General features: G+C 48.1%; 1 protein-coding gene across 3 annotated transcripts in view; it reads left to right on the top strand.

The window, feature by feature from the left end:
- The window catches only part of NCLN (nicalin), a 35,782-nt gene that overhangs the window by 2,711 nt on the left and 20,361 nt on the right, over positions 1-12,710 (top strand). For all 3 annotated transcript variants that reach the window (XM_044269869.1, XM_044269855.1, XM_044269865.1), the window contains exons 2-7: positions 928-1,118; positions 2,600-2,744; positions 2,872-2,966; positions 4,593-4,673; positions 4,972-5,075; positions 6,148-6,236. In XM_044269869.1, coding sequence (XP_044125804.1) covers positions 928-1,118; positions 2,600-2,744; positions 2,872-2,966; positions 4,593-4,673; positions 4,972-5,075; positions 6,148-6,236 — 705 coding nt within the window. The remainder of the gene's footprint in view (positions 1-927; positions 1,119-2,599; positions 2,745-2,871; positions 2,967-4,592; positions 4,674-4,971; positions 5,076-6,147; positions 6,237-12,710) is intronic.

Here is a 12,710-nt window from a genome sequence, read left to right on the forward strand (position 1 = left end):
ACGGAACTCAATGCCGGAAAAGAAAAACGCAAGTGTGAAAGTACTATAAGTAATATTGAAAATGAAGGAACCAGATCTGGCACTAAAACTATTGTAAGTCAATGTTGACCGGATTCATGTCTGGAAAAAAACACATCCAGCACCATTGAGTTGGGCTACTTTCACACTAGCGGCATGGACCTCCGGCAGGCTGTTCGGCGGGTGAACAGCCTGTCGGATCTGTCCTGCCGCTAGTGGACGTGTTCCCCCGGACTATAATGGGGGCAGGCGGAGTTCCAAAGGCAGCGCACACCAAGAGGCTGCCGGAATAAAAGTACGACATGTAGTAGTTTTATTTCGGTGGCCTCTTGGCGTGGGCTGCCATGCAGCTGCCAGAACTCCGCCTGCCTCCATTATAGTCAATAGGGCCAGAGCGGTAGTCTGGGGGCACGCGTGCACTAGCGGCTGGACTGATCCGACAGGCTGTTGACCCGCCGGAACAGCCTGCTGGAGTCCCTTGACGTTAGTGTGAAACTAGCCTTACATGGTTTTCTTCAGTTTCCCAATCCGCACAGAAAAACACTGCTTGGGAACGCAACAAATCGGAACAGAACGCATTCTGGTGCACTCCGTTCAGTTTTGTCCCGATTGACAATGAATGGGGACAAAACTGAAGCGTTGTGCTGCGGTCTTGAGAGCCTGGGCCGAATCTCAAAACCGGAAAGGAAAACGCAGATGTGAAAATGACATTGACCAGCAGAACCCATTCAGCCCTATTTACACATTTTCATCAACAGAAAACCCCAACACGACATTCTAAATAATGACCATTCATATTCATTTGATGGTTTAGCCAGCATTCATCTAATGTATGTGACGGCCCATATATTCTGGAGGCTGAGGCTGATTGTTCTGGGATTTCTGACCTGTGACCTTTGTTCCATGCAGGTACGCGGAATTCGGTTCTTAACACAGAGGCTCGTACAGTGGAGGCTGACGTCCTCAGCAGGCGATGTGTTCTCATGCGCTTAGCGGACTTCTCTTTTCAGCAGTATCAAAAAGCGCTGCGCCAGTCAGCGGGTGCTGTGGTGATAATCCTGCCTCCTGACATGGTGGCTCTGCCACAAGATATTGTACAGGTTTGAACTCTTTTGTTAGTTTCATGGTTTTTACCTGACTCCCATTACAATTTGTTTTCTATACAAATGATAATTGGATCTGGAGAGGAGACATGGACACATGCGGAAAGCAATGGTCCATTATCTGATGTATCATCCGGTGTGATATGGTAAACATGAATGAAGAAAGTCCTGTTGGGTTGACAGTTTTTCAGTGAACATCCTATTCACTATGCTGTGCTGTCTGTTTTTGGTTCTGTGGTGTTGTGCTTCACTATTACTTTTAGGCCTGGTTCACACCTAGAGCCTGTTTGGCAGTGCTGTATAAAAGGGTTTATTCTTCCCTGGAAGCAATGCTGCAGTAGACTGTTAATGGTGTACAGATGAGGCCCCATATGCTAGAATACAATGGTGTTGTGCAGGAAACCTACTGCTCACTTACTGAGGAACACTTACTATTGCAGCGCTGCTTGCCTGCTTATCTTTTGCGGCTGCCTACCTAAGTAAGGTGTTTCTGACCTATTGCTGTGTTCTAGAGCTGAAGCCCTGCTGTTTTAAAGGGGTTGTCTGCTTTTTGCTGTTGATGACCTATCTTCAGGATAGGTCATCAATATCAGATCGGCTGGGGTCCGATCCCCGGCACCCCCGCCAATCGGCTGTTTAAAGAGAATGCAGCGCTCATAAGAGTGCTGCTTTGTCTGCTCTGTTTACCTGCTCGCCGCAGGAATTGCAGTCTCATTACAAGTATGGCGTCCCCATTTAGCTCTGTGGGACGGCTCTGTAGTATTCACTCGAACAGACAAAGCCGTCCCATAGAAGTGGATAGGGACGCCATACTTGTGAGCAGGTAAACAGAGCAGAGATGGCAGCACTTGTATGAGCGCTGCCTTCTCTTCAAACAGCTTAATGGCAGGTGTGCCAGGGGTTGGACCTCCTCTGATCTAATATTGATGACCTGTCCTGACAAAAGGTCATCTATAGTGAAAAACGGACAACCCCTTTAATGTATGCTGTAGAGGTGGTAAAACTAGCTAGGTCACTTATATCACTATGTAATATACACTAGACTTCAATAGCAGATATATGTACCTACAATGCAGACTACTGTGGCTCTGCTCCATTCAGGCCCCTTATTCTCAGCATCTGTGAGGGTCTGCCTGAAAGGATCCCCCACCAGTCCTGGGAATGGAGGCTGTACTAGCGATATGCCATCACTTCTTATTATGGGAAAACCTTAACATGAGAGCATAAAGTTCTCTTGTTAGGAAGGTGGTGGGGGTCCAGTTAGATAACCCTTTAAAATAAAAACTGCTGACCAGGGATCAGCTGTTTTTTGGTAAGGGAAGCTGCAGTGCCTGTAAACCATGCAGCCAAGGACCCTCCACGTGTGACCTAACAGGACCTATAGAAAGGAGCTGCTTTGCTTTTAGTTGAATTGTAGGTGGTGAGATGAAATGTAGCATTGAATACCTTTTTAACTGGCTTTAATGTTTCGCTTCTAGCAATTCATGGACATAGAGCCTGAGATGCTTTCAATGGAGACTCAGGTTCCTGTCTACTTTGCTGTGGAGGATGCAGAGCTTCTGTCTATCTATGAGCAGACCCTTTCAGCTTCTGCTAACCAGGGCACCTCTTCTGCCGCTGAAGGTGAGATAGTAATAGTACGTGACCATTAGCTTTTGTGAATAGATGTGACAATTCTAAGCATCTGTTTAGGATAAAGATTTGCCATGCTCTATGGTATTTACTGACTTTGCTGTTTATGCCCATGTAGTACTCCTTCATACTGCTACTGCCAATGGCTTCCAGATGGTGACAAGTGGCACTCAGAGTAAGGCAATCAGTGACTGGCTGGTAACCAGTGTGGAGGTGAGTGTTTGGGCTTGAATTTTTCATATTGCTCTACATTGCAGTGTTCCTCTGTTATTCCTCCTAGAAATTTCTGAATAAATTAAAAAGTAGGTGTTACCAGTCTGCCAGTCTCATACTGTACAGGGACTCGCCCCTACAGCTAACACCAAGTTGTCACTTTGTTCATAGATATTCAGAAGTAATAACTGGAACAGCACAACATAGACTAGGAGAAAATATGCTCCAGAATTGTTATGGAGAATATAATTATTTACAAAAAAAAAAAAATGTGCCAGGTTATTGCAAGGGGGAGGGGGCGGCGGGGGAGTTTAACCTGTGCCGTTTTTTCTCTATTGCCGTGTCTGCATGGACATATTTAAACTGCTACAGAAAGCAGTCAGAAATGCCTCCTTCCTCCCAGCCCCTCCATCTTTGGCTGGGGACAACTCTGTGCACTGGCACCTGCAAAACTTCCCCCTGAAAAAATGTGCAGATATACGATACAGTACTAGGGTTCTGACACTACTGTAGTGTCATCTACACATGCTACCCAGCTTTCCAAAGCTGGCTGAAAGTCAAATCTGCACAATTATGTAGTGAAAGTAAGAATTATCACTGCATGACTTCACCGATTAGATATTCAGCTGTCTACAAAAGTTGGGTGACTTTCCCTGTAGAACTGTAGACAAGCCCCATATGACTGAGCACACTGCTGTCCTGATGTCATACACACTGGTATTATGGCTGGTAACATTGGCACTATGTAAGCTCTTCCAAGATAACAAAGCAGAACAGAGCAGTCAACTTCTCTTTTGTCTGCCAGCCATGGGCTCCGCCCTCCCTCACTAGCGAACTGCCACAACTGCGTGCCAATCGCTGAATGGGTGACTGCTTGTTCCATAGGGTGCTAAACTAAAAAGGATGAAGATGGGTATTTTGGGATCAGGTATGTATCTGACTTACCCTGTGTAGGTCTTCCAGGTTAGCCCTCCATTTCACTGGACCAGTACCAACTCAGCCCTCCTCAGTACTCGAATCCCCAACCTTTGTGGTTCTTGGATGGATTTGGTGTAAGAGCTCTGGACTTCCTAGGCACCCCAAATCTGTTTCTCCTGCTGGGTCTCACACCAGTTCGCCAGACCTGCATTGTGCCAGCTCCCTCGGACCTGCCATCCATTACTAATCAAGGTCACAGGTTTTGTGGCCTAGTAGACTGCCTGTGCAGCAGCCGCTCCGTAGCATCTGGTGCTGCACCAGTGCTCAGGACAGGCAAATTGCAAAGGCAGTAAGAGAATGGAGCTCTGTATGCCACACGTGCCTCCAGCAGTATACAGCATGAAACAGCTGAGCCTAGTGATTGGCTACAGTGGTCATGGCTAGTATATGGGTATATCACTGCGGCAGTCAGAACAACAAAGCTCTTTAGGGCTCTTTCACACGAGCGTGTACAGTAGGGAAATCATACTCTGTGTGCGCGTGATCCTCCGTTCTGGACACTTCTTATATTGCAGGAACCCACGGCATTATACTGATTTTATAATGCTGTGTGTGTCTGCATGACCTTCTACAGGGTCATACTGACCTAAAGCTGCCACTATGATTCTGTAGCAATGAGGTCATGACTTTTTTATATATTTGTTTCAGGGACGTTTGGCTGGCCTTGGTTCAGAAGACCTTCCCACTATTGCAATTGTTGCTCACTATGACGCTTTTGGAGTTGCTCCGGTAAGTGGTGCATCATATGGCTTTTCAGCACTATGGCCCCTATTTAACTGGTGCAAAGGAAAACTGGCTTAGTTGCCCATAGCAAACAATCGGATCCCTTTTTTCATTTTCCCAAAAAATTTAAGATGGAAGCTGATTGGTTGCTGTGGGCCTTCGCACCAGTTTTGATGAATCTCCCCTATATATTTTTTTTCTAAAGTACAGTATTTGCCGGTGACATAATTTTGCCGAAAGTGTAATGGGGAGACTTGTTAATCATATCCGTTCTCAAAGTCTAATTTCCTATTTTTGTTCCTAGTGGTTGTCTTATGGTGCAGATTCTAATGCCAGTGGTGTGGCAATCCTTCTGGAGCTGGCACGCCTCTTCTCTAGGCTGTACACATACAAGCGAACACATGCAAGGTAAGTGTCCCACACCCTGAAACTTTGGCCCTGTTTTACCAGCCTTACAGCCTGCTCGTGTATGTAACAGCTAGGAAATGGCTCAACGCTTTAACCTCTGCTTCACAGACTAATAGGATTTTCTTGAATAGAGGGGCACTAATATGACAGGTTAATACATTTCATTTTCTTTCCTACTGTTTCATGCAAAGACCAGACCTATTAGGCCTAAAGTCATGTATGTGTAAAATTTAAGTCTCTTAGTAGGCCAGTACTGCAAATCATGTACAGTTTGAAAGCATACTGATAGGGCCTCCGAAAGGTGGGAAATTACTTTAAAGGGATTTCCAGAATTTTTATATTAATGGCCTATCCTCGGGATAGACCATCAATATTGGATCAGCAGGAGTCCGACACCCTGCAAATAAGCTAGTGCCCTGTAGCTTGGGCACCAGAAGACACTGAAGTGAATGGGAGAAGCTCTGCAGTTACCAGCTCCCACAGTAAAATGACTGACTCAATCACTTAACCCAGGAGGCTCCACTACAAGCCACTGGTGTCCGTAGGACAGTGTTGGTGTCCATCATGTGACTGATCTGTCACAGCTTGAATTGCAATTGTTTGTTCCTATGATGGATTGTAAAAATGAATGGGCACATTTATTAAGACCAGTCCCTAGCTGGCGGTGATCCGCTGAAGTTATGAAGAGGAGCAGGCCTCTCTAACTTTGGCGCATCCAGCACCAGTTCTAAATGTAAGACTGTTTCTGAGCTGTCTTTACATTTAGACCATTTTCTATGCATAAAACAGGCGTAGAAAATGCTGAATGAGGCCGGCCTGATTTAGGCATATTTCGGATTAAATCACCCCTGATATTCCTAACACAGAAGTAAATTCAACCTGAGCTATGAAAGGTTTGCTAAGAAGAAGAATTAATGTCATTTTAATCTGTAGTTTCTCTTCCATTACTTCTCTTAGCGTGCTCTCTGTTTTTGCCCTGTATTAATTAGAGTTACTGGAATATTCTGTTCATTTTATTTTGCTTGCTACTTACGGTCACCTCTCCTTACATTCACATTTCTCCCATGCACAGTTACAATCTGCTGTTTTTCGCATCAGGAGGAGGGAAGTTTAATTATCAGGGAACAAAGAGATGGTTAGAGGATCATCTGGACCACACAGGTAACATAGCATGTAGAATAGAAGCAACATTAGAAATGCCACCAAGGTCTCCTTTAGAAGGATGACTGGAAACCCATACTCTACCACTAGTAGGTAAAAGCCGTGCATTTGTCAAATGTAGATTATTATTATTTTTTGCATGAAGAATTCGCTTTGTATGCAGACATACCATGTAATGGCAATAAAGGGGTTGTAGAGGGGTTTTATAACTTCCTAACCTCATAGATTGTAAATACCTGATCAACGGGAGTCCAACACTCTGCACCCCTGACGATCAGCTGTTTGATGAGGAGATGGGCGCTCCATGTGAGCGCTTCTTCCTCTTCAATACACTACCCATCCTCTCCCTTGCAGCGTAGTGTAATTACATATACTCGCTCCTTTCAAGTGAATGGTGCGAGTACTTCTAATTACACTCCCTTTCGAGACAACGTGCAGTGTAATGAACATAAAGCAGCGCTTGTATGGAGCGTTGCCTCCTCTTCATACAGCTGATCGGCGAGGGTGCCGGGTGTCAGACTCCTGCCAATGAGATATTGATGGCCTATTCTGAGGATAGGAAATAGAATGATAAGCAGCACTACAACTCCCCACATGGGAATAAGAAATGCCATTAGGAAGGGTGATGGTGCTCGCAGATAGGGATCCTGGTCATGGCTCCCAGCGTGAAATAGGTATATAGAAATCTGCAGCACTCTTCCAGTAGTGAAAAAAAAAAAAAAAAAAAAGACCGGAGACGGTCGAAACGTCGCTGTATTCTGCTGCTGGTTTAATTAAAGACTGGATTTTTTTTTCACTACTGGAAGAGTGCTGCAGATTTCTATATACCTATTCTGAGGATAGGTCATCAGTTTAAAACCCCTGCACAACCCCTTTAACCACCTCCGGACCGCCTAACGCGCCGATGCGTCCGGAAGGTGGTTGCTTTTCTCCTCCTGGACGCATCGGCGCGTCATCTCGCGAGACGCGAGATTTCCTGTGAACGCGCGCACACAGGCGCGCGCGCTCACAGGAACGGAAGGTAAGCGAGTGGATCTCCAGCCTGCCAGCGGCGATCGTTCGCTGGCAGGCTGGAGATCCGAATTTTTTAACCCCTAACAGGTATATTAGACGCTGTTTTCATAACAGCGTCTAATATACCTCCTACCTGGTCCTCTGGTGGTCCCTTTTGTTAGGATCGACCACCAGAGGACTCAGGTAGGTCAGTACAGTCCCACCAAACACCTACACTACACTACACCCCCCCCCCCCCCCCCCCCGGTCACTTATTAACCCCTTATAAACCCCTGATCACCCCATATAACCTCCCTGATCACCGCCCTGTCATTGATCACCGCCCTGTCATTGATCACCCCCCTGTCAGGCTCCGTTCAGACGTCCGCATGATTTTTACGGATCCGATCCATGTATCCATGGATCCGTAAAAATCATGCGGACGTCTGAATGGAGCCTTACAGGGGGGTGATCAATGACAGGCGGGTGATCACCCATATACACTCCCTGATCACCCCCTGTCATTGATCACCGCCCTGTCAGGCTCCATTCAGACGTCCGCATGATTTTTACGGATCCGATCCATGGATCCGTAAAAATCATGCGGACGTCTGAATGGAGCCTTACAGGGGGGTGATCACCCATATACACTCCCTGATCACCCCCTGTCATTGATCACCCCCCTGTCAGGCTCCATTCAGACGTCCGCATGATTTTTACGGATCCGATCCATGGATCCATGGATCCGTAAAAATCATGCGGACGTCTGAATGGAGCCTTACAGGGGGGGTGATCAGTGACAGGGGGGTGATCACCCTGATTACCCTGATCACCCCCTGTCATTGATAACCCCCCTGTAAGGCTCCATTCAGACGTCCGCATGTGTTTTGCGGATCCGATCCATGGATCCGTAAAAATTATACGGACGTCTGAATGGAGCCTTACCAGGGGGGTGATTCGGGAGTCTATATGGGTGATTACCCCCCTGTCATTGATCACCCCCCTGTCACTGATCACCCCCCCTGTAAGGCTCCATTCAGACATCCGCATGATTTTTTACGGATCCATGGATACATGGATCGGATCCACAGAACGCATGCGGACGTCTGAATGGAGCCTTACAGGGGGGGTGATCAGTGACAGGGGGGTGATCACCCTGATTACCCTGATCACCCCCTGTCATTGATAACCCCCCTGTAAGGCTCCATTCAGACGTCCGCATGCGTTCTGTGGATCCGATCCATGTATCCATGGATCCGTAAAAAATCATGCGGATGTCTGAATGGAGCCTTACAGGGGGGTGATCAGTGACAGGGGGGTGATCACCCTGATTACCCTGATCACCCCCTGTCATTGATAACCCCCCTGTAAGGCTCCATTCAGATGTCCGCATGCGTTCTGTGGATCCGATCCATGTATCCATGGATCCGTAAAAAATCATGCGGATGTCTGAATGGAGCCTTACAGGGGGGTGATCAGTGACAGGGGGGTGATCACCCTGATTACCCTGATCACCCCCTGTCATTGATAACCCCCCTGTAAGGCTCCATTCAGATGTCCGCATGCGTTCTGTGGATCCGATCCATGTATCCATGGATCCGTAAAAAATCATGCGGATGTCTGAATGGAGCCTTACAGGGGGGTGATCAGTGACAGGGGGGTGATCACCCTGATTACCCTGATCACCCCCTGTCATTGATAACCCCCCTGTAAGGCTCCATTCAGACGTCCGCATGCGTTTTGTGGATCCGATCCATGTATCCATGGATCCGTAAAAAATCATGCGGATGTCTGAATGGAGCCTTACAGGGGGGGTGATCAGTGACAGGGGGGTGATCACCCTGATTACCCTGATCACCCCCTGTCATTGATAACCCCGCTGTAAGGCTCCATTCAGACGTCTGCATGCGTTCTGTGGATCCGATCCATGTATCCATGGATCCGTAAAAAATCATGCGGATGTCTGAATGGAGCCTTACAGGGGGGGTGATCAGTGACAGGGGGGTGATCACCCTGATTACCCTGATCACCCCCTGTCATTGATAACCCCCCTGTAAGGCTCCATTCAGACGTCCGCATGCGTTTTGTGGATCCGATCCATGTATCCATGGATCCGTAAAAAAATCATGCGGATGTCTGAATGGAGCCTTACAGGGGGGGGTGATCAATGACAGGGGGGTGATCAGGGAGTCTATATGGGTGATCACCCCCCTGTCATTGATCACTCCCCCCTGGTAAGGCTCCATTCAGCCATTTTTTTTGGCACAAGTTAGCGGAAATTTTTTGTTTGTTTTTGTTTTCGTTTTTTCTTACAAAGTCTCATATTCCACTAACTTGTGTCAAAAAATAAAATCTCACATGGACGCACCATACCCCTCACGGAATCCAAATGCGTAAACATTTTTAGACATTTATATTCCAGACTTCTCACGCTTTAGGGCCCCTAAAAAGCCAGGGCAGTATAAATACCCCACATGTGACCCCATTTCGGAAAGAAGACACCCCAAGGTATTCCGTGAGGGGCATATTGAGTCCATGAAAGATTGAAATTTTTGTCCTAAGTTAGCGGAAAGTGAGACTTTGTGAGAAAAAAAACAAAAAAAATCAATATCCGCTAACTTATGCAAAAAAAAAAAAAATTCTAGGAACTCGCCAGGCCCCTCATTGAATACCTCGGGGTGTCTTCTTTCCAAAGTGGGGTCACATGTGGGGTATTTATACTGCCCTGGCTTTTTAGGGGCCCGAAAGTGTGAGAAGAAGTCTGGGATCCAAATGTCTAAAAATGCCCTCCTAAAAGGAATTTTGGCCCCTTTGCGCATCTAGGCTGCAAAAAAGTGTCACACATCTGGTATCGCCGTACTCAGGAGAAGTTGGGGAATGTGTTTTGGGGTGTCATTTTACATATACCCATGCTGGGTGAGAAAAGTATCTTGGTCAAATGCCAACTTTGTATAAAAAAAATGGGAAAAGTTGTCTTTTGCCAAGATATTTCTCTCACCCAGCATGGGTATATGTAAAATGACCCCCCAAAACACATTCCCCAACTTCTCCTGAGTACGGCGATACCACATGTGTGACACTTTTTTGCAGCCAAGGTGGGCAAAGGGGCACCTTTCAGATTTCGCAGGCCATTTTTTACACATTTTGATTTCAAGGTACTTCTTACACATTTGGGCCCCTAAATTGCCAGGGCAGTATAACTACGCCACAAGTGACCCCATTTTGGAAAGAAGACAGCCCAAGGTATTCCGTGGGGGGCACGGCGAGTTCCTAGAATTTTTTATTTTTTGTCACAATTTAGCGGAAAATGATGATTTTTCTTTTTTTTTTCTTTTTTCCTTACAAAGTCTCATATTCCACTAACTTGCGACAAAAAATAAAAAATTCTAGGAACTCGCCATGCCCCTCACGGAATACCTTGGGGTGTCTTCTTTCCAAAATGGGGTCACTTGTGGCGTAGTTATACTGCCCTGGCAATTTAGGGGCCCAAATGTGTGAGAAGTACTTTGCAATCAAAATGTGTAAAAAATGCCCTGCAAAATCCGAAAGGTGCACTTTGGAATATGTGCCCCTTTGCCCACCTTGGCAGCAAAAAAGTGTGACACATCTGGTATCGCCGTACTCAGGAGAAGTTGGGCAATGTGTTTTGGGGTGTCATTTTACATATACCCATGCTGGGTGAGAAAAATATCTTGGTCAAATGCCAACTTTGTATAAAAAAAATTGGAAAAGTTGTCTTTCTCGTGCATGGCATTGGGGGACACAGCACCATGGGTATATGTCCAACTACCACTAGGAGGCACTAGACACAAAAAGTGTTGGCTCCTCCCAGGTGGGCTATACCCTCTCCACAGGCACGAGGCTATTCAGTTTTAGTCTAGTGTCCGTAGGAGGCAGACCTGTCCTGCTTTTTTGCAGGTTCTGCTGTTTATTTTTATTCTTTTTTCTTTTTTTCTCTCTTCCGCAGGTCGGTTTTTTTCCACCGTTATACCTGCTGCAGGCTGGGGCTCCATCGTGTTCCACTTTAGTTGCCCCCCCCTGCGGGCGCGTACTTCGGTACCATCGCCGGTCACCCAGTCCCCACGGACTGCATCCGCAGTGGCTTGCCGGCATTCCCACGGTTCCCGTGTTGAGTCTGCCGAAGGGGTGACCGTGCTGCGCCCGAAGACATCGGATGGTGAGTATATCGGATGGTGAGTATACTCCTCTGTCCCTGTGTCCCTGCCCCAGGGTTAGGTTCCCTTCTGTGGCCAGGGGATGGGATCCACCTTAGCTGGGGGTCCTGGGGAGCCTCTTCTTTCCTCCTAGCCAACCCCCCCCTCCTGGGGGGGTTTATATTCATGGTTTTTCCTCCCTTCTTTTCCCCCTCGGTTGGTCTTTTCTCTCCTCCCTGGCCACACAGTCTCTCCCTGGCTTCCCCACTACTTTAGTCCCCGGCTTCTGCCGGGACTAGGCCTCATCTTCTATGGCCTGTCCCCGGCTCCCAGGTGCTCCGTTTGCCCTGCTCTGCCTATCCCCAGGTGTCGCTTCTCCCCCCCTACCCTACTCACCTATTTTTATGGTCCAGTGGGCCCTCTGCCGGCCGCGGTTCACCCCGCCCCCCTTGCTCCATTCCCGGCCGCCTCATAAATCGAGGCCCCGGCTTTTGGGCCTGCTAGGCCGCAATCTTCCCGGCCCCTCCCCCTTGCTTCCCGGGCTTTTCTGAGACCCGCCCGGCCCTCGGGAGGAGCTATCTCCTCTCCCTTTCCTGGGCTAACGTGTTTTTTCTGTTGGAGGGGGTGGTTAACCCCTCGATTGCTTCATGTCCCCTGCAGCCCTACTGACCACCTCTTTTTAGGGAACGAGCTGCTGCTGCACCTCTTTGGGGGAAACACTGCGTCCGGGTCAGGATAGACAGCCTCTGCTGGCTGCTTTTTGAGCATCTCTTCTCCCAACAGCTCCTCGGTCGCCACGTGTTTTCACGTGCGTCCGCTGTCTACGATGGCTGCCATGTGGTCAGCCTGTCCCTGCTGGTGTGCAGTACCTCTTCCCAGATCCCATTGTTTTCCCTGAACAATCTTTTTGTGTCGGTTCCCCATGAATGGGTCCCTCCGTGTCAATGCCATGGGAACCTTGGCCGACTCTCCCTAGCAGTGTCGCTGGCACGCTACCAACCCAAATTGCGGCCACCTCTGCCCTCCAGGGTCCTCCCTGCAGATGGGGCATGCTCAGTTAGGGGTACCTGCACCCGGGTTCGGCGAGGGGTAGCTCACAGTACACCCTCGGGTGGTCTCGACGGGGTCCCACCCCTCCTCGGCATCCTCGGATCCCCCCAGGACAGGCCTGAGGCTGGTGACGAATCCTTCCTGTCACCCCATCCGTTGCCTCTGGGGACACCTCTGCACCGATTCCCTCGGAACAGAGCATCAGGCGGTCTTCCTCCATATAGAAGCCCTCTGGGAGGTCAAGACTACGTGCACAGAGGAACCTCGCCTACCTAAA

The sequence above is a fragment of the Bufo gargarizans genome, chromosome 1 (genome assembly GCF_014858855.1).
Source record: "Bufo gargarizans isolate SCDJY-AF-19 chromosome 1, ASM1485885v1, whole genome shotgun sequence".
NCBI classification, from domain to species: domain Eukaryota; kingdom Metazoa; phylum Chordata; class Amphibia; order Anura; family Bufonidae; genus Bufo; species Bufo gargarizans.